Raw genomic sequence first — 22,583 nt, forward strand, 5'->3', positions numbered from 1 at the left:
TATAAATATGCATTTCTTTATAGCTATTAAACACCTTGAATAACAAAAAATATGTTAAAGGAAGGCTACTGATATTAGCACTACTATGTTTTAATAATTGCACAAACTCAGCTTTCTCTTTTATTTTTTAATTTTTGAAATGGATCAGCTTTCTCTTTTATTATTTAAACATCTGTCAAATAAAAACCTCTTATAAACCAATTAAAAAGAAAAGACAAGTTGAGTTTGTGCGATTATTAAAGCATGCTAGTGCCACTATCAGTAGCCTAAAGAAAGCCATGTATTATAAATTAAAGCAATGATATAGATACAAGGGAGCCCTTGCTCTATGCCCTTGCATAAAGAGCCGCAAAAGGGCTATTCATTGGATCCACGTCATTTTCAGTTACATTTTAAAATCGGTTGAAAATGTAAAATCAGTTACATTTGATGACGTGGATCCAATGAAGAGCCCTTTTGTGGCTCTTGATGCAAGGGCTCCCTTGTATCTATCATTCCTCTATAAATTATTACATAGTAGATTGTAATGTAGTTTAGATATCTCCAAGTATTATATCAATTTGACATAAAATCTTTTAAAAAGAAAAGTTAAGGGTGGCAAAATTTTAAAATTTTCAAAAAAAAAAATAGTGAACATCTCCAAAAAGAGGATAGAGTTGCTGCACTAGAGCAGAGAAACATAGGGTGCGGCCACATTTTGGGTGGGATCCAAAGCATTCATTTTATGGGCCCTTTCATGGGTAGGGTGTCCATCAAAAATCAGCTCCATTAGATCACCTTAGGGTGTCCATTTGTGGGGCAAAAAGTGAACAGATTTGTGGACAAACAGTATCTGTCCATTTTTTGCCGCACAAATGGACACCATTGGTGATCCAATGGAGCTGATTTTTGGTTGCGCCCCCCCCCCCCCCAATCCATGATGGAGCCTTCCAAATGAATGATTAGGATCACCCCCCAATAGCCCCACCCCCCTGTTTCTGTGCTCGAGCGCAGCACGCAGCTACCCTTTTCTCTTCCAAACAATTATGATAAAAATTTGGAATATATAGAGGAGATTGATTACCAACACTACGATATTTCTATTATGGAACTGCTCACTTTGTGTGAAAAAGCTAATAAAAAGGTGTGAAACAATGTGAGTAGTGCCATTATCAAAAGATGACTGTGGATATCAGTCCCCTATATATACATAATAAAAATATCAAAATATCCTAGCCAATGATTAGTGACTTGGATAATAAAAGTTTAACCAAATGAAAATAATAAAAAATTAAAAAATAACAACTTTGTGTATAAATGTAAATATTTTATTTTTGTGCAATAATTATAATTGAATAAATTGAATATTTTTTTACAAAAATATAAGTTAATTGAAATAATAATTAAATGTAAAATGAATATTTAACTAATTAATTAATCAATAGAAGTTTATTGCATTAGAAAAGAGTTTATTTGATGTTGCGTGTAGCTGGTAGTTTGCCAATGTGTGCTTGGGGTGAAAGAAAACAATTGGAGACGAATAAAAAATCCTAAGTAGAAAAAGTTGAGGACGCGGATGTTTGAATTTCAGGTAGGCCACGTTTGGATACCCAGATTTAGATTTGGATTTCTCACATTTGCAGTTGAGATATGGAACTGGATCGGATCCTTTGATTTCTAAATCTGCTACAACAATGAAAAACAAATTCTGATTTTCAAATCTTTTCTGCAAGAAATTATAATGAAATCAATATTTGTGGCAATTACCTTCACCCTCGCTGCTCTTCCTCGACCTTGCAGCAACAACAAGACGTCCCTGCCTCCGTCTCTCGTACAACATGAGCATGAGGATGATAGATCTATTTTGTATCCAAAACTAGAATTCAAATGAATACAAAAACATGAGGTATCCAAACGAGGGAAGTGATATTTACGCCCCTTTTGATTACTAGGAACACCCAATGCCAGCATATCAATGACTAAAGGAGGGCTCATGTACTTGATGTCAAAAGAATCCAGTGGATTTGATTGCCACGTAATGGCACTAGGTGTCCCTGGTTATCAAAAGGGGCGTAAATATCACTTCCCTTAATTTATAGGAAATTGCTAGGGTCCATGCCGTGAAATGCCTTTTCCGATGGACCCTAGCAAATCCCTAATTTATAATGTTATCCCTAAAATTTATTATTTGACTCTAAATTGTGGAAACAAAAAAAAAAAATTCTTAGAAAGATTTTCCCACAAGAAATGTTTTTTTCTACAATCCAAACAGATCCTGCACACTATCCTGCACACTATCCAAACAGATCCTGCACACTATCACCTATTATTAATAAATAAATATTAATAATAGGTGAATGGACAATCTAATGTGGCAAAGTGTAATAGGTGAAAGACAATCTGCTGCATCTCCATGAGACCATGAACTGTGTTTGAATTGCCAGAATAAAGAATCAGAATCAGCACCCTATTACATTTTTACATGGTAAACGAAGTGGAAAAAAAATTGAAGTAAAGAATTTATTTTAAAAAAATTCCAATAAAAATTTCATTCTGACCGGCGCAGAATCAGAATACTACCTTTCGGGTAAGGAATCAGATTCTGACATATTTAGCCCCTTTGATTCTGCAACCTCATTGTAATAAAAACAGTTGATCACTACAGGACAGTGGGTCCCACCTTTGAATGATCTGAACCATCCATTTCATAAGCCTTGCTTTGAATCTCCCAGACCCAGATAGTGGGTCCCACCTTTGATTGATAGTGGGTCCCACCTTTGATTGTTCTGAACCATCCATTTCATAAGCCTTGCTTTGAATCTCCAAGACCCAAAAAATTCAATCATGCAAATTTAACTAAGAAGCACAAACCAAAAATCATGATACGCTGTAACTCCAAATACCAGATACTCTAATTCAGGAACCTTTTAGCATGGACTGAGGAAAACTAAAAAATCAGAACTAAGAGTGATGGGCAGAGAGTGAGGGAGAGAAGAATGAAAAAACCCTGAAAAACAGGAAAAACAAAAATCTAATTTGAATCATTCCAAAAAAAAAAAAAAAATCTAATTTGAAGTAGGGTATTTTTCCCACTGTTTTAGTGGTTTCTCATGCTCTCTCCACTCCTGCACTCAAAAGTCTCTTCCTGTCCTTCACACTTAGCTCCTCTTTTACAATTTGGACAATGAATATTTCATGAAATATTTTTCATGGTTCCCAAACATGCCCTAAATAACACAATTCAGATAACAAGAAAAATCCTGTTTCAAAAACCCTTACTTCATAAAAGTCTCGTTTATGACTGTATTCAAACAATAAAATCATAATCTTGTACTAGAACTGTTAGGCCAATACATTTTTTTTAGAACGAGTGATAAGCCATATACAATCATCAAGTCCTCATCATACTTTCTCAGTAATAAAATGAAGAAACAACTTAACATACTGTTTCCTGCATCCTCCTTTTCCCATTTCTTTTCTCCCTTCTAGAGTGCGCAATAAGCTACTAATTCAACAACACCAGAAGTGACATTTGACTTAAAAAAGCCAAAGTGTGGAGAGACTAATGCCACAGAAATGAGGCTTGATACCTGAGGGCTTTTTGTGGTTGGGAGACTCGTTCTTTACACACTCAATCAAGCTTGACATTAGAATAAAGAAGAGTGTCCCTTGTGAGTGGCATATTGACTAGAAAATAGATCTGCAAGACCAAAGCAGCAAAGATATCAGTAATCCAACACTCCTGTATTTATAGAAACCAGCAATTAAAAAGGCCTGTACAGGGAAAAGAAGATTAATGCATCTTAGATGGAAGGAATTATTCAAACCATACAGTTATTAATTGGTGGAGTAAGAGTCTCATTGGATTCCATTAATATTAATCCTAATATCAATCCTTATTTCAAATAAATTAAGTAAATCTAAATTGCAAATGAGACATTAAGACCTCTTTGAAAGCTATTCATATCATTTTTAAACTATCATAACCACTATTTGCAAATAATCACATCTAACTTCAAAACCATTTGCATATAAGATTATATGCAAACACTATTTAAAGGTTTGCATATATCACATTTTTTTTTTGAATGAAAGGTTTGCACATATCACTTCTAAACTATCATAACCATCATTTGCAAATAATCATAACTAACCTCAAAACCATTTGCATATAGGGATCATATGGGAACACTTTTTAAAGGTACCCAAACAAGCCCGACATTTCTGTAATAGTGAGCAGTTGGTAGATATTTAATACAGTGGGGGTGCCCTATCTGACCGAGTAGGGATACCCCTGTTTGAAAAGTTAAAAGATGCATCGTCTCATGTTTTGGAAACAATTGCATGAAGAAGAGGCAGTGGTTGTTCCTAGTTCAGGAATTTATGCACGTCTCAACATACACGTCTATTATGGATTATGTTTGTTTAGTACGAAACATTGGTTACTACGGTACTTTCTCATACACATCATTGCTCATAAGTCACTAATTGTAAAATGAAGTTCAAGAAACAAAATCACCAGCTCAAGAACCTTCTTTGTGTTTCTTTCCTAAAGATGTGATTTTTGCATTAAGTATTTATCCCAGTTATTCGGGGTTTTTTTTTTTTAATGATAAGTTATCCCGAGTTTAGACTGCAGAAAAATATGTAACCTGATTTTCCAACAACGGGCAATGTTCCATGATATTGAAGAAGAAATAAAATCAGTAATAAATCTAGTTCCCTGATTTTGTCTTATGCCAAGTACATCAAGTTCATTTTTTTCCGATAAAGAAAGGAATTCTCAATTGGCCATCTGGGTTTGTGAACATGTGGCACACCTTTTGCTTTTGAGAAGATGGCCACAATACCAACATAGAGAAAACAATAGAGTGACTGACAAGATGGATCTGGAATCACTGTCATCTTCTCAAAACATTTTAAAATTATTTTATTCATAATTAAAAGTTATAGTACTTTCTTTTCCACATAACATGATGTTTAGCAACTATCAATGTTCTAAACATTTTCTAATGCATCGAAAGCATCATAGTTTTGGAACTGCAGGAATTTCAATGCTTAATAAAAATTTTGGGGCATTTTTGAGAATTTTTAATAATTGAGTCATCACTAAGTTTGGGAACTGCAGGAATTTTCAATGCTTAACAGAAATTGAGGACCACATTTGACCATTTTAATAATTGGGACATCATAACAAATTGTGTAATCTTAATAAGTTTAGTCTCACCCCAATGAGAGTTGATATGAGAAGGATAATTCCAGTTATCCAAGCAAGAACCTTCCTAACCAATAGCATCTCCAGGGTAGCTAAATCGATTGGACTTTCTGGACTTCCTTCCTCCAACCAACGTGAAGACCGCATTGAAGATTTTGCATTCAATACCAACCCTGAATTGGGAGAAGCTTTCTCGTTGAATATGACAAGTCCTGCAATTTTTCGTGCAAATTGAAACATTCAAACGCTTTAGAGTTAAGAATCTTTACAAAAATGCATCCAAACAATAAAAAAAAATGATCACAGGTTTTCAAGAATCCAGTGCTTGATTTGTCCATAAATTTTCAAGAAGTGAAAAACCACTCATTAGCAGGACATTAGCCACATGGAAACTGGGAGAAGGTGTGAGCACAGGGCTGTTCTCAAAATTCATAGAATATCATTTTGAAAACTTAATTGTCATTTCATGGAGGGGAAGAAAGGAAACTCAAGTGGTTTTCATTATTTTGAAGTTATTCCGTGGGGTGTGGGAATACACAGAAGTTGTCTGTATATTTGATGTATCAATTATCAAGAATGAATCTTTAAAGGTTACAACAACAGCTGACCTCTGTAAGCCACCTGTAATGAATCAAATAACTTGGACAGTGCAGTTAGAAAGAGCTCCATTCCCTGCTCAGAAATGCCTACTGGACCATATTGCTCCTGCAAAGCCTGTAACGAATTCAAGTTAATCAATTGACCAAATAGAACTAAATGCATAGAAAACATCACCATGAAAATAAATAAAAAATATAAACAGATCCCTAATCAAAACAAGGAATGAACACCTAACTAGTACTTCAGTAGTTGAAGCTCATTAGTTTTTTTTTTTTTTTGAATGGTAAAAGAAGCTCATTAGTTGTGTTGTGATTACTTGCTACCACGATCGCATCGCTTATAGTGATGTGTTAGCTTTGCTAATACTCAATTAATGGTTATTTAAAGCTAGCAGAAATAACATGTTTCCAATTGAAAAACACTTGGCTATTTAAAGTAACAGAAATAATACGTTTACATTTGAAAAACACAAAACAATAACACTGAAACGGTGCATGCAACCCTCCTGTCAGGCTGAGATACCTGCCACAACGAGCAAGGAGAATATTTGGATGCTTATTTCAGGTAAACTCCTCCCACTCCTTGAAACATCCACAACATGGAGTTTGTTTTTCGTTTTTGTTTTAAATCCACAACATGTACTAGCATCACAATATCAAAACTAAGCACTGAACGAATTATATTATTAGCCAATGTTCAGAATTATTTGTGCATAATGATCTGGCTGGGATCCTGCCCAAACCCAGCTAACCTACCAAAGAAAAAGAACCAATGAAGAGATGAAGCTAAAATACCTGAATGCCTGTGAAACAGCCCATCAATAATTCGGCTGGGTTCTGCATGCTTCCAGCAAAATCCTCGTGCATCTCCACTGCCCTTTTAAGATTATGAAGCAGAGAAGCAAGACCTAATGCAAATTCCCGATCTGCTTCCTGTAAAACAGACGCAACTCATCAAATAAAGACCAAAACAAATCACGCATACATAAATAGACGGATTAGTTGCATGAGCGTAACAAAATTAGATCACAGAGAGAAACTCAGATCAAAAAGAAAAAAGAGGGAAAAGCACCTTTGAAATATGCAGTTACAAAGACGTGCCACTAGCCAAGGGGATAGTCAACTCCCCATCCGATGACTCCAATGTACCAACATATGATCCACCTATTCAATTTGCCTGCATAAATTTGTTCATAATTTTTAAAATGAATGCCAAAATAAAGACCTAAGAGGTTATTGGTGTCAACAGCAAAAGGAATCAAGCAATGCGGCACTAACAAATTCACGAAGTTCTGTATCAGTGCAAGCTGCATCACATTCAAGACTTACGGGTTCATCTAGCAAAACCAACGAAACCTCATCCTCATCTGCCAAAAAAAACAAGTGAAGCAGAAATTTACAGATTAGTTAGAATGAAAACAATCATGCAACTGCAATTAATAAATTAAGCCCATCCAGGAGATAGATAAGGGCACTTTGATTACCTGGAAGTTGGATTTCAGCTTTACTTGAACTAAGAAGAATCTTGGTTCTCAAGGCACTGCTAACTTGGGAGTTTGAGTTGTCAATAAACAGTGATGGATCTGCATGTAAAAGAAACTTCATGGTATTATAACCATAAAGAAACAGGTGACCAGTTAAGAAGCATTTTAGAGATCAAGTTTTACCAACCTTTAACTCCTTTTACTTCCAGCATTAAAACAGCACGAGGCCTATCAAATGGGTTGGGCAAGAGAACCTCATCCAACTGAGAGAAAAACGCACCAGTTGACCCAACTTAGGAAGCAAGATGAGGGCTAAGCAAAGAGGTTAGCACGAGTTATCCCACAAACCTTGGATGACGACTCGACTGGAAGTGGAGGTGGTGGTGCAAAACCGAGTAACACTGATACAGCAGCGGAAACTTCAGAAAGTGAAATCGGGTTGGACTGCGGTAATATACAGATCACAACAATCAGATTGAGCCACATATTGATATATTTATGAAAGTACAATCGACTGATATTAGCAAAAATAAAAATAAAAGATAAAAATAATAATAATGATGACGGATGCAGGCAAAGGTGTTGAAGTTGGCCAAATGGGTCTATCTACTGAAAAAAATTGGTGGAATGAGTTGTTCTGATTTCTGATGAATTTTGGTGATTGTTAAATTAGTTTTTGGATGTTTTTTAAGTTGGTTTTGGTGGAGCCATCAAGCAACACATAAATAGTAGGTTTGGGGTATAGCTTTCATTTCATCTAGAATAGAAGAGTTAGAAAAGTGAATTTATGGTGAATTTGAGAGTTAGTAAAAACTACAACAGAAAGTTTGGGTTGCGTGATGAAAAGGTAAGGGACTGACGGACTTTATGAAGTTGTAAAGGCCTTTTATACAGAACATTACGTTAATGGATTTTTTTTCTTTAGCTTTGAGGATTCACTTTGCTGTCCGATATAGCTTTGTATGCAGCTCTCTCCTTCTATTGGCTTGATCTGATTTTTTGCATAGGGTATAAATTCTCTACTGTGTACTCTTGAATTTTCAAGCATCAATTTAGTACCAAAGAAAGTTCTGACTCCATGTCAACTTGTTTCTTTGACCGTGGCTGCAAGAGATGACTGTGGTAATGCTGTATGGATGACTCAAACACAAAGATGAGATTATGTGACTTAGATCTAGTCAAGCAAATGGGTTCATTGATAATAAAAAAATTGATACGGAACCAAACCTGCTCCAATAACAATTAATGCAGGAATTAACCTGCACCAATACTAGTAGGATGGAATGCCACAATCACATGATGAAAAAATTCAAAACCAGGCAAAAAAAAAGTACAATACATAAAAAGAACAACAATACGATGCTGATAGGGAAAGAGACTTTGTTCATGGTGATATCTTCGAAGGTAAAATTAGAAGCTTTAAGCGTAGGTGATCTGTTCCATGTTTTGATCCTAACACCATTAGTGGTTCCGGTAAGGACGCAGTTCTTTACGTGTACACCTGTCACACCCGTCTCCCTCGCATACTTGCCGAGGCTGCCCACACTGCGAAAGATTGCAGAAATTTATCATCAAATTCTATTCAATGTCATAATATTTGTTAAACCAATCAGTTGAATATAATTGAGGTAAAGTTAAAGTTGTTTCATTATCATTTTATTAACAAATTCACTTTCTTTTACTATTTCAAATAGTTCAACTAGTTTGTTAGGGTTGACATTACCTGATGCCGTGGCCTGGTCCGCAGGTGACACCCTCGATGGAGATATCAGTGTTGCCATCTCCGATGGAGACACAATCGTCACCCACACCAATTTGACAATTTGTAACGTGGACGTGGGAGGAGCCACTGATATGGATGCCATCATTGTTGGGGCTATCCTCAGGAGCTGTGACATGGACACCAGAGATATCCACTCCTATGCAGTTGTTGATAACCAAAAGGAAGGACTTGCTGTTTTGGAAATTTATGTTTTGGATCTTCCCGTTGTTGTTCCCAATGAATCTCAGAGACTGCACCCACACATAAAACAAAAATCATTCCTTTCATTCTCTTTTAATTTAGTAATCGAATTTGACTTCAAAACCATTTGCATATAAGATTACTAGCAATAGCATTCCTGACCCATGCTATGCTCAGGTGGAAAATAGTGGGCCCCATACCATTAAAACAAGAGTTGTAAAATGGTGGGACCCACCCACACCACATCATTAATGACATTAGGAGTAAAATGGTGGGCCCCCACCCTATGCATAGGCTTGTTTAGATATGGTGGGCCCCATCCCATCAATAACATGAAGTGCAAAATGGTGCGCCCCCACCCATGCTAGACATGGTCATAAAATGACAGGCCCCACCCTATCATACCATGAGGTGTAAAATAGTGGGCCCCACCATATTCATGGGTTTGGATAGATTTGGTTGGCCCACCAGATCAAGTGTAAAATGGTGGGCCCTACCCATGCTATGCTTGGGTATAAATGTTTGGAAAGAAAACCAATGACGATGGAAAGAAAAATGGTTAGTTTATACGATGAAAAGATGCATGTATCCAAAATTTGTTGGGAGGCATGGAAAAGGGGCTTTATATGTACTTACAACAGGCATAAACTTGCATTTCCCCCCAGATTGGCATGTGGGTTTTAGCCAGGCTTCTGCTGCTCCCTGACCGTCTAACATTCCACCACCACTAATTGTGAGACCGTCCAAGTTCCGGAACAAGACCCAGGCATCAGAAGTGAAAGATGAGAGGCTCCCCGGAGCTCTTAGGGTTCCCCTTATCTCGGCCGCTGGGGATTGGGCTTCATTAGCGCATGGGCCATTGAACTTGAGCTCACCTACGAGGAATGTACCTGTGGGGACGAGCCAAGTTGCAGTCCCAGGGAAGGAACAAGCAGCAGTCCAAGCATCTGTGAAAGCCTGCAAATATATAGGAAATGGCATTCTTAATATGGAAATGGCATTCTACATATATTTCACAATTTGATATTCATAATAGCAACAAGGAATAACAGAAAATTGTTGCCTACATTGTATTATAATCCTTTTTTTTTATCCACAATGAGTGATGCTTGCACATTAATCTAGTGCAGGACCACCGGAGCCACCTGAGTCTTTCGCCGGAGCATCTTGGCCTTTGTCATTGCCACCATCATCGCTAGAACCCGGTTTCTGTGAACCAACAGGACTAGATATCTTTCCTTGCTTTACTTCTTTATGGCCACCCTTACTGATTTTTTTTGCCTTTTTGCGTTTATCAGATGCTTCTGCTACAGCACAAATAAGCAGATGCTTCTGCTACAGCACAAATAAGCAGAAAGATTAAGCAAATAGCTTTCAATTCCTTACTCAAACCCATCTTTTTTTTAAATCTTTTGTAATATGATTTTTTTGTGAGCCGGGACCGAACTCGTACGTGGGACTCCAGCCCTGTAACCCCTTAAATTTAAATTTACGGGACTCAAGATCGACCCCAACTCGAATGAGAAAAACCAAAGCCATCTATGCTATTTATATTATCTTCTCCTTACGTCCTTACCACTAAATTTATGAAACATGCAACTATTTTTCAACCTAAAGCTAGCCTTTTTCGTAGGGGAATGTTTGGTTTTGCTATCTTAAGGCAATTCTCGGTTGTTTTCCCTTTTTTTTTAATCGGTGCAACGACAAACTCTCTCTCCCTCTTACAAAACACAACTAATCTTCTCTATTTTAGTCCTATTTGCCACAATTAGCGTTGTTGGGTTTTCTCTATTTTAGTCCTAAGTCGTATCATAGATCATTTGTGCATGTCATGGAATTTCAAAACTCTAGTTTTTTTTCTTTTTCTTTCAAAACTCTAGTTTTATGCCGTACAGTCTAGTATTTTTCAAAACTAATGTACGGTTCACTTCATAGGTTGATCCATACCCTTCATGTGTTGGGTCAGAATGTAAATAGGTTGTATGCAAAAAACATCATTTCCATAGGATGATCCTAACTGTCCAATATAAAGAAGTTTTCATAATGGGAGTTCCTCTTTAGATTTGAGGGTTACGATCTTCCTATGGAAATGATTTTTAGGGGCACAACGTATTTATGTTGTGGCTTGACAAATAAACGATTTGGATTATTCTACAAAGTGGGCCGTACACTACATTCTAAAAAATGCTGAATTATATACCTGGCAAACGGGCGTGTTGGGTTGGGTTACCCGCGAGTCATGCCGGTGCGGGTCAAAAATGACCCGCATCCCTACGGGTCATCACTTAGGTGACCCACACCCGTTGCGGATGGGTTGGGTCAGGCTGCGGGAAACCTGCAATTTTGGGCGGTGACAAATTCACCCCCTTCTATGTATGAATTCACCCTCTAATTTTCAAAATAGACTGTACAACCCGCACCATAGGATGATCCAAACCGTCCATTTGATGGGCCACAACGTAAATAGGTTGTGCCCCAAAAATCATTTCCATAGGATGATCCCAACCGTCCAATCTATAGAAGTTTCCATAATGTGAATCTCTCTTTAGATTAGAGGGTTAGAATCATCCTATGTGAATGATTTTTTGGGCACAACCTATTTACGTTGTGGCCCATCAAATGGACGGTTTTGATCATCCTATGGTGTGGGCTGTACCTTCCATTTTGAAAAATAGATCATTCAATTTAATTCCACTATTCCAGCCAGTCAAAAAAGAAAAAACGTAGTGTTTTCTCGTAGTGCTTTCTCGAAAAGAAGGTGCTTTAATTGTTAATGCATGTGTTGAAAAACATATAAAACCCAAAATTGATTACTCTAAAACATAATCACAAAATATAATTTCTAAAATATTACAATAGCATCTTAAGTAAGAATTTACCTTTATTTTTCCTATATCACCTGTTCCATTGATATATTAATTGTAAAATACTTGCTTCATCTTCACTCTTGGCACATATGACTTCATTGGTTGATGGCCATGTGTACCTGTAGGTTGCGACATTGAAAACATTACAATATTGTGAGCTTCCTAGTTAAGGTTATTGTTTTGAAAAATAAAATAAAATCATGCAAACAACCATCCCAAATAGAATAGACAATCTACTACATAAACCAGAAAGAGATAGGGAAAGAGGTGTATGGATAAACAAAGAATTAATCGATAATCCACAAAAATCATTTTTTAAATAGTAGTCCATATAGAATAAATGATTGACGTAAAGCAAAAGGTAAAAGAGGGGCAAGTAGAAATAAAGATAATCAAGATAAACCATCATACAAAGACAAGGCATAGAATAGATAATAAGCAGAAACCAGAAACCGAGAGACACTTAGAGAGATTTGTGGAAACAAAATTAACATGTACCACTGATAAAGACCAAGCCATATAGAATAGATAATAAGCAGAAACCAGAAAGCGAGAGACACGAGAGGGATTTGTTGAAACAAAACTATCACGTATCACTGATAAACCATGAAGCAAGAGTCACATGAAGAGATAAGTTGAAGAAAAAAAAGAACAGATATCCTTAAATTCAAGATTTTCTACTATACAGAAGTCACGTTTAATAATAATACAAACCCGGTTGATGAAAAGTGTAAACATCACAGAAAATAGATAAGAATGCAAAACCTCAACGCCATGTTCGGATTGCAAGAAAAACCTTTCTTATGGAAAAGTTTATCCTGGGATTTTTTTTTTTTCATTTTGAGATTTAGAGAGAAATTATACAATTGATGCCCCCTAGTAAATATTGAATAGGGTTGGTTCAAGCTATCTACTTAAAGTGTAACAAATGTAGGAAATTTTATACTTATTTTTCCTTTCCAAACTTTTCTAGAACATTCCTGCAATCCAAACCAGGCCTAAGGGCATGTTTGGCAAGCATGAAAAAAAAAAAAAAAAAACTTGAAATATTTGTTTACCCAAGGTGAAAGCAGGTTAGAGAGGGCTGGTGAGAGATTTGTGAGGACAGTCACATACTCTCCACACACACTGCATATTTGCCTCTCACGCTAGGCAAGCAAATATTTTGAATAACCACAGGAGAAACAAGAAAACAATGCAAAACAAGAGAAGAATAAAAAACCAAAAGCATCAAGCATTCATCAACATATTCATAAGAAAATCGTAGTAATGAAGCTTACCTTCAACAAAAGAAGAGCAAACTATCATAACCTCTCTCCCAATAACAACCAAATATATGGAAACCATAGTAGCAAGAAGAGGAGAAAGAGAGAGACGGATTAGGACTTCTTTTTTTTCAAAAGAGGTTTTGGTAGGGTTAGGGTTTAGATCGCCGCCTAGGAGAAATTTCAGAAAAGTGAAAAGGGTAAAGTTCAAAAAGAGAAGATGAGATTTGCGCTAGGTTAAAAAGACTTTATATCTACTGGAGCTGTTAAGGATTATTATAGGAGCAATGATAAATTCGCACCCCCCATGAGGATAATTCACACAAAGCTAAAAACGATAGTCTGCCGCATCAATTCAAGTAACTGGGGTGCGAATTATTCTACCGGGGGTGCGAATTTATCACGACCCTTATTATAGTTGCCAAAAAAGCTATAAGGAAAAGACAAGCTGGGTATGTACCATTATAAAAGAATGCGCGTCCTGTTTTAATAATTATTTTTGCGGGTCACGAGTCACGGCTCACGAGAATCCCGTGTGCTTTTACTAACTATTTCTGTGGGTCACGAGAATCCCGTGTGTACTTTGTGAGGCGTGAGATGTGGGACCCACATCCACAATAGAGAGCAGCTACATGACAAATTGGACCTTGGTTTCAATGTCTGATGGCTCAAAAAATGGAACAAATCACACAACCTTACGTAACATTCAATGATGTGCTTTTTTCGGTCAATGAAAATGGACGGTCAGATCTTTTTAGCTATTAAGTTCCTTACATAAGAAGCAACTATCATGAAGACGGGACGTGGTAACATTTAAAAGTATCCCGTTGTTGGTTTTACCTATTGCCTTTGGCATCATATATATAGGGCCATTTACTTGTATATATTAGTATAATAAGAAGTACAAAAGATAAGTCCATATCTATAGGAAACTTAAAACAACAAAGGATACGTCCACATCTCTTATGATTGTGATATGGACTCATCTTTAACATGACACGTCTCTTTAACAACCCAAACCCGACCCGATTTGGTTTAAAAAAATGAGTTAGACGGTTTGGGTTACAGTTGAGAGATTAAAAAACGAGTTAGGTTAGGGTTGGCCCTCGTGATTATAGTTGGGACATGTTAGAGTTGAAATAATGCTCTACCTCGGGTTGGGTTAGGGTTCTCCTCAACCCTTGTTACACCTCTAATGTCCACCCTTCGGTCTGTCCTGCATTTCTGCCTCTGGCTTTATTGGCAGAGGAATGGACAAGCAAAAGAGGTTGGAAATATCATCTCCGTATACTTTATTATAATGTTGTATATTTAAATAGAAAAATGAAAAACCTTACCAAGGTCCATTGCGGTTGATTCCACCTTAAATGGATGATCAACAAGATGTCTTTAAGAGCCCTCCAAGGAGAAGTAAACGATTGGCATTGATCTTATGGATATGACCATACTTATGTAAGTCCCTCATTCATTTGTCAAAGGTTTCTATTCTTACCAGTTACCACATAGAAACTTATTCATAAAACTATATACACCCCCCCCCCCAAAAAAAAGAAGAAGAAGAAGAAGCCTACAAACCCTCCAACTCTCTCTCTATATTTATGGAATCCAACCAATGAAAATCTCTCTCAAAATGCGATTATATAGTTACTAAAATCGTAAAGATATTAAAATCCCAACATCATAACCCTATTCTTATTTCATATGGTTTACAACTTTACAATGTGTGGCTCCCGATCTTTGAGATGATGTGAGGGACGAGCCCCCAACACCCTCCAGATCTCCACAACGTGAAGGAGAGCTCTGCCAAGGAACTCTCGAAACGGGTGCCACCCTCACAGCATAGCATGAGTGGCGATATAAAAAGAAAGAGATACATCCTGATCCAGAGCCAGGGCTCGAAACCAAGATATATCTAAAAATAACTCAGAGTCGCCATCTATGGATACACCATGGAACCAAAAACAAATGCTCTGTTTGCAATGGATAACCAGAGATACAAAAGGTCCGTGCCTGGTGACGAATGGAGAAGGTCCGAAGAGCACCCCCAATTCGCCCGAGTGCGAACACTTGGTCTCTTATGTCATTTATTATTAACCTCGAAGAGTTTTGGGCAAAAATCCTGTGAAATAGGAACAAATATCCCCGAGTGGACGTCTAACTAATCATACATGACTCGGGGATGAAATAATAAGCACACATAAAGTAAGATAAAAGATGTGTCACCTAATGACAACTAGGTTGTGAGTGACATGCCTAACTGGTGTCTAAGTTCTGGTGGACATACACATGCAAGCTACAGGTAAAAGTATAGGATTAGTACAAGAAAGTAAGAAGACACATCAAAATATACAATATAACACAACAAATCATAAGACTCTAAACGATTTAGCCCGAGTCTTTGGATGGTCTGATGTTCATCTAAAGAAGCCTACGTATCCCCGCCTCCACGAGAATCAAGGCAACGTAGTTCTTCGCACCTATTCTAAGCTAGGATGCCTAAGACACCTAGACCTCTATCTTAGACTCGATCTAAAAGACCAGAATAATTATTAAAGCTTCTTGAACAATTATTTAAATTCCAGTGAATTGTAGATTTTAGGACACCCTATATGCCATAACTAAATGCAGGTTAGCCCTAAGCTAATGCAGGTGGTTCCTACAACCTATGTGTAACTAGGCTGTATTTCCTAAGGAAAACAAAGGGTTGACTAACGCATCTTAGACCAAGTCATCAGTCGGCGATGTAAATCGCCAACTGACCGGACGGAGGCGCTTCTAGCTAGGACAAACTCCTAACTCTAAAACAAGCACAAACAAGCACACAACAAATCAAAGACAAACTCCTAACTCTAAAACTCTCTATCTAGGACAAACTTCTAACTCTAGAGGAAGATCTTGTTGAAAACAAGATTTTGAAGAAAAATGGTTAAAACATTTATTTACAAAGTTTGGCTGGACTTGGGACATGAATCCCAAGCTGCACTACGTACCTCGTGGAAGAGGATCAAGCCAACGTAGTTCGAAAATCGAACTCTCCTAACTAAAACCTAACACTCCAAATGATTTAAGGGTTTTTAATGTTTTTCAAATGTTTTTGATATTTTTAAAGTTTTCAAATGTTTTTGAGTTTCAAATTTCTAATGTTTTTGGATTTTAAAGCTTTTCCAATACTCTGGACCTTTAAATGTTTTCAATCTTAAAGGGAACACGCAAGTAATACCACAAAATAGGGCAAAGCCCTAAATCCAAAGGGGAAACCCGAACAAGCAACTAACGCCTCAAAGAGACGATCTACAACAAGTAAAGAAGTGTCCCAAGAACAGAGAAAACAATCTAAGATCCCAAGCAAGGAAGGCTCTAAATGACTGAGCTAGTCTCTAATGGAAAAACTCCTAACTAATAACACTAGGGAGGGAGTACAAATGAGTCAGAGACTCTCTAATAACACTACCAAGTCAAAGACTCGCTCTAAAAGAGGAGGCCACTCTAACATGAGGCTAGGTAAGCCTCCTAAAGGGGAAACTCTCTATATCTCTGAGACACAAATGACGTAAACAAGGGTTCTGATGAGACTGGGCAAGTCTCATATATACAAAGGAGGGGTATACTACTTGGACTGAGCAAGTGCCCTAAGGATTGGCTTGGGCTAGCGCCTTCATCGCCCCCACTATGAGGGAACCGCCATCTAAGGCTCACGCCTTAAAGACTAGGAAAGTCATCTAAAAGGGAAGGGAGAAAGTTAAGTCCCCTAAAAGATAGGCTTGGGCTAGCGCCCTCATTGCCCTCGCAATAAAAGGGATCCGATGACTTAAAACAAGTAAAATAGATGCTTCTTTTTTTTTAATGAATTTAATGAGAATCTAAAGCTACTGCCACTATATCCATAGTTAAAATAAATTTAGCATTTAGAACATTTAGTTTCACCCTTCAAATTTTATGACTTATCCACACATTTATCTTCACAAAATGATGTTAAAATACACATTCTTGGACATGTATGTAAGATCATATTCTCAATTTGACACCTTCCACTTGAAATGAATGAACTCAAATGCCTCATGATGAGGCTAACATTCTCATCACTTTTTTTACTACAGTGGCATACAAAAAACTGATTATCCTATGAATAGACATGAAGGGGGTATAATAAGTGATATGACTATTAAAACCATGTCATTACTGAAGTAATCACAAAGAAAACTCATGGATTTAACTTTATTCACAACCATGTCTAGATACCACTTACCATATCTTACCTTCAAAACCATGTCATTACAAGGGATTTTTATAAACAAACTATCACTTATAGCGGGAATTTGCCATACTGTTGCTTATTCTATTCACTTAACCCCCAAGTGATGGCAGAAATGAGACCAGTCACTCTGCTAGAATGAACACATCATGGGCTAAAGATACAACCTGAACCTCACCATCATGCTATTCTACCTTGTTGAGGTTATACAACAATCAAAAACCTGACCAGACTTAATTGGGGAAGTAACAATAGGACTACCATGCTTTGGAATTAACATCAATATACTCTGCGTCATGGTACGCTAATAAGATGATGCTTTAAGTTCAGAAGTGCCATGTAATATGGTGAAGATATCACTAAAACATGATCAAACAAATGGCCAAATATCTAGCACGCCCTTTCATGGACAGCAGCCAATAGGCTTATTTGGCTTCCAAATTCTAAATAATCTCAATGCATACAGCATAATGAAAATTCAATACGGCCTCACAATGCTCCTATTGGAGAGCATGAAGAGAGACTCCGTATGAAACTCTAACAGGGTCATGCTAGCAAGGATGGGAACTTCCAATGAACATTCTTAAAGGCTTTGGGCAGACAAATACAAACACATGTTGAAACTGTATCATGATCAAAACACAATGAGTAAACTTTAAGCCAAATACTAGTTCGATCACAAGAAGCTATACCAATAATTATACCTAAAAGATTCCAAAAGGAAAATGCAAATTTATGAAAGAGTGAATAATTCAAGGCAGCTTTACAGGCTCCTTATTTACTTTCATAATAACCACAAACAAAAGATATGACAATCAAATTTTCAGAGGAAAAATCAGCCATAACAGCAGCACTCTTCCTCTGCCTTACTTGAAATAAAGTATAAATGAACTACTTTAAAGATAACCTCAAATGCTTACATCCTATACTTTACAATGACATCCAATACCATTCAATTGGGAACAGCTATTAGTTGAGAAAAACCTGAAATTTAACCCTTTATGTGCAAGGTAAATGGAGTAAAAGAGGACAAAAGCTTATTTTGACTAGTTGCGAGGACCTAGCACTGTTTAAAATAAACAGAGACTGTAACTATTAAAACATGATGATGCTAGCCAAAGGATCGCATATTTCTCCTAGTTGAAAGACTTCGAAATTCAAACAAAAATCAGGATTCCAAGGGAAAGAAAAAAAAAAAAAAACGTCAAAGAACACCGCAATACGGGCATTTGGGATGGGAAACAAAATGATCTTGAGAGACAAAATATGATTAGATCCATTCATAAATGTGAAATCCTTGAATGATTCATTTTTTTTTTTTTTTTTTTATCCACAACATGGAGCCAAGAAAATCATCTAATCACGACTACCCATTTGGCATGTATCGCTTCCCTATCAACAGGTGAGGACAAATGGTTAATTCAACAAGGAAGCCATAACAAGCTTATGGGAATATCAAGCTAGTGACACCCATAAAGGCCCTGGAAACATGAAAAAGAACATGACATCAAATGATTCTAGCAATTATACCCACGTACTAGTGCAAATATCAAATCCGGTTCAAAAGTGAAGAACCCAGCATTGTATTGATATCTCGTACAAAGATACAAAACAATTCAGGCATAATACATATATCAAATCTAGGGCAGAACTAACCCAAAATAGTGTAGACATCAAATTGCCTTCCTTATCATGAACCGGCTGTTATGAACCAATGCATTATGACCGCAAACAATGGTGCTTTAAACCACAGTCAGTGCAACTAGTACATCAAATGAAAATTCAATACCACACAAACATTTTACACTTAAAAAGTATAAGCACAAAAAAAGCACATGTCCGTCATTTGCTTCTAAAAACCAGACCAAACAACATGAAATTGAAATCATAAATATGCAGGAAACCAAAGAATAATAAAGAGTATTAGATCAATAAAAGGAAAATGTTGAGACAATTACCTGAGTTAGATCATTTGATTTTACCACAATAACTGATAGATGATGACCGTTTTTTTTTTTGTTTTTTTACCTTATAGAACCTTAGCTCATTGAAACACCAATTGAATCACCTCCTTCTTCAGATCTCTCAACTTAAAAAAAAAAAGCTGGAAGATGAGATAGTAGGTTCGGATTTTCACAACATAGCTATAAATCTGACAGAAATGGCCTGGATCTAAGGTTTTAATGATTAGAAAATGGGGTTGAAGAGGAGGGTTTTGGTGGTGAGGGTGAAGAGATGGGGATGAAAAAGGGTTTGATATGGGAGATGAAATGGGTTTTTGGGTTAATAATGGCTGAAATAAGTGGAAAAGGGGATGAAAATGGAAGGAATGGTGGTATGGTAGCTCAAGGTGTGGCCGGATTCCGGTGATGGCCACCGGAGAAGATGTCCGGAAAATGGGTCGAAAATGAGAAGAGGGTTTGTAATGAGGTTTGAAATGGGTCCTAATGGGGTGATTTGAGATGGTTATTGGAGTGGATTTGATGGGGATGGGGTTAGATTTTAATGGTGTTGGTGATGGAGAGGATGACGGTGGCTGAAATTGCAGAGGTGAGAGTAGGTGGCCGGAGCTCCGGTGATGGAAAAGTTATAGAAATGGGTGGCAGAGGATTTGTTGGTTTGGGCAATAGAGAGATTGAAGTGGGTTTTGGGTTCTTGGGTATGAGAAATGAAGGGAATGGGATCTGTTGGTATGGATTTGAAAGAGGGGTGTAATGGAAGAGGGTTTGAAGGTATGGGTAATGGTAGTGGTGGTGTAGATGGGTTAGGGTTGAGATAAGAGATGGTGTTGGTGGTGGAGGTGGGGATTGAAGTGGGTTTGAAGAGGTGGGGGATGAAGAGGGTTTGGGTTTAATGGAGGTGGTGGTGTAGACGGAGGTGATGGTGTGGTGGTGGAGGTGGGTTTGGATACTAGGGGAAATGGGTGTGGAGGTGGTTGAGGTGGTGGGATAGAGGCGGTGGTGGCTGGCCGGTGGGTGAGGGAAACGAAGGAGAAGGAGAAGAAGAAGAAAAGAGTGGTGGTGGCTCCCTTTCTCTGGTTTTCCTCTCCACGAAAATGAGGCTCTCTAAAACCCTATTTCGTTCGGGGTTTTATGAGACGAAAATACCAAAAATCCGACCCCTTTTTTTCCTCTGAGACAACCACCTTCGGGTCATTTTTAATACCCTTTGACACACGGGGGGTGCCCAAGAAGAAAACGAGAAATAATATATTTGATACCCCCGAACCCTCCAGGACAGCCCCCTTGGCAAATTCAGGACAAATATTATTCTATAAAAGGTGGCCCAAGTAAAAAATAGGGGAAAAAAATTTGCAAAAATATCTTCTTTTAAAAAATGATCTCAACCATCCAAATCACCTTTTTATTCAATGGTGGAGATTTGGAGCTCTTTAACCACCTAGGAAGCTTTCAGGAAGCTTCCTAAGATTCTTCCAAAACTAATTCTGTTGCACACTAATCCGCATACCCCCTGTTTCTGCCTGGACAATCCATTACGAAAAATTTGAACTGATTTTCTAGATTCCTGCGCACCCCCGCTTCTGGCTGAATCGCCACCCTTATTCCTACACTACACTACTCTACAAATGTCGTCCGTCTGCTAGGCAGACCACGATGGATTTTGATGAAATTTTAAGGGGATTCCAGTGGGACCCTAACCTAGCTTGGGAACAAATTTGGGACACTAAAACACTAGTTTGATAGGGTTTTCATCCTACCGACGCTTATTAGGGTTCAGTCAAAATGGGGTGTCTACACAATGGTTTCAATATCTCTATCTTATTGATACTTGAAACAAGGACTATCGGATGATCCAAACCATCCGTGTGATGGGCCACAGCGTAAATAGGTTGTGCCCAAAAAATCATTTATATAGGATGATCCCAACCCTTCTATCTATACAGGAACTCCATATTATGGAAACCACCTCTATAGATCATAGAGTTAGGATCATCCTATGGAGCTGATTTTTGGGGCACTACATATTTACATTGTGGCCCATCACATGGACGGTTTGGATCAATTTTTTGTCAGAATAAAAGGTAACCTGAAATATATGTTTTAGATTTAACGAAACAATTTTTATCCATATAATTTCTGTTTCCTGAGTATCTCGATGTACTATGCATATTACAGTATCACATCAGATTCTATTAGACGAGATTTTTCATATAAAATCTCTTATTAGACTTCATCAAATCACAAATCTTTACAAACTGCCACCATGGATGCTAAGAAATAAACCATCTACATCACAAGGGTAATGTACGGTTGAAAAGAAAATTGTACCTCTCCATCAAGGAAATAATATCACGCCTAAGGGCACTTTGTGTTGTCTTTAAAATTAAGGTTGGTTTGGAACTTTTTCTTAAACAAGTATGGATTTTTTTTCATAAACAGATAGAGGTGTACATCACTACAATTAATAGTTAAAAGAGAAGTAAATAAAACAAAGCATTTTTTGCTTTTAACAATGTGTGATCAAACACATGGTTGGAGAACTCTGCCTAGAGCACATTTTCCAGGTTTCTTTAATCAGTGTCCTGCAACCAGATATAGATTCACTACATGGGTATTGTGTTTGCTTTTGGTAAAATGATTTTGAGCGTTATTTTCAATGAACCCTATATTCTCAACTTAGAGGTCCCTAAAACTGATTTTGCTTTAATCAGTGTATTTACAAATATACATATGGTATTCCCCCTCAGTTATATTTGCAAATATAAACATTTCCATTAAGGGATTTTTGCTGATTAGTCACTACATGGCAAAATAATTGCTTATTAGTCCCTAAGAAAAGCAACTTAGCTGAATAGTCCTACTTTTAGAAAATATTTGCTAAAAGGTCCCTAAAACTCACGAACTTCAATTTTCTCTGTTAAAAATTTTAAAATGGCAAATTTAGCCCCCCAAACCCATTTAATCAGTTTTACCATTTTTTTTATATTTCCCTTCCAAT

The 22,583-nt window shown here is 37.2% G+C and overlaps 2 protein-coding genes across 5 annotated transcripts; both read right to left on the reverse strand.

Moving 5' to 3' along the window:
- Positions 1–3,610: 3,610 nt before the first annotated feature.
- On the reverse strand, positions 3,611–6,948 carry LOC143891253 (uncharacterized). The gene is made up of 5 exons (XM_077395874.1): positions 6,943–6,948; positions 6,589–6,726; positions 5,803–5,908; positions 5,207–5,406; positions 3,611–3,679 (listed from the first exon to the last, which is right to left on the reverse strand). Exons 1-5 carry the CDS (start codon positions 6,946–6,948, stop codon positions 3,611–3,613), a joined length of 519 nt encoding a protein of 172 aa, XP_077251989.1.
- Positions 6,688–20,688, reverse strand: LOC143890105 (putative galacturan 1,4-alpha-galacturonidase SALK6). 4 transcript variants are annotated; one of them, XM_077394662.1, is made up of 12 exons: positions 19,653–20,688; positions 12,120–12,226; positions 10,308–10,572; positions 9,877–10,197; positions 9,001–9,290; positions 8,657–8,822; positions 7,626–7,721; positions 7,465–7,540; positions 7,278–7,376; positions 7,072–7,160; positions 6,866–6,970; positions 6,688–6,726 (listed from the first exon to the last, which is right to left on the reverse strand). In XM_077394662.1, exons 4-11 carry the CDS (start codon positions 9,955–9,957, stop codon positions 6,962–6,964), a joined length of 906 nt encoding a protein of 301 aa, XP_077250777.1. In that variant the 5' UTR covers positions 9,958–10,197; positions 10,308–10,572; positions 12,120–12,226; positions 19,653–20,688; the 3' UTR covers positions 6,688–6,726; positions 6,866–6,961. The 4 variants fall into 4 exon arrangements, with proteins under 4 accessions (XP_077250777.1, XP_077250778.1, XP_077250774.1 ...); XM_077394663.1 differs by having other exon boundaries at positions 7,123–7,160; positions 19,583–20,688; XM_077394659.1 differs by having other exon boundaries at positions 19,583–20,688.
- Positions 20,689–22,583: the final 1,895 nt, after the last annotated feature.

The sequence above is a fragment of the Tasmannia lanceolata genome, unplaced genomic scaffold (assembly GCF_043159265.1).
Source record: "Tasmannia lanceolata isolate RefF3 unplaced genomic scaffold, GAP_Taslan_0.1 ptg000013l, whole genome shotgun sequence".
Classification (NCBI taxonomy): Eukaryota; Viridiplantae; Streptophyta; class Magnoliopsida; order Canellales; family Winteraceae; genus Tasmannia; species Tasmannia lanceolata.

Coding starts and splice junctions, on each gene's coding strand:
- LOC143890105 (XM_077394662.1), bottom strand. CDS start 9,957: ATGTTAGACGGTCAGGGAGCAGCAGAAGCCTGGCTAAAACCCACATGC. Junction 7,722..8,656: donor AAGATATCACCATGAACAAA/GTCTCTTTCCCT, acceptor ATATTACCGCAG/TCCAACCCGATTTCACTTTC. Junction 7,377..7,464: donor GGAAGTAAAAGGAGTTAAAG/GTTGGTAAAACT, acceptor TTTTACATGCAG/ATCCATCACTGTTTATTGAC.
- LOC143891253 (XM_077395874.1), bottom strand. Junction 5,909..6,588: donor GCTGTTTCACAGGCATTCAG/GTATTTTAGCTT, acceptor AATTCGTTACAG/GCTTTGCAGGAGCAATATGG. Junction 5,407..5,802: donor ATTACAGGTGGCTTACAGAG/GTCAGCTGTTGT, acceptor GAAAAATTGCAG/GACTTGTCATATTCAACGAG.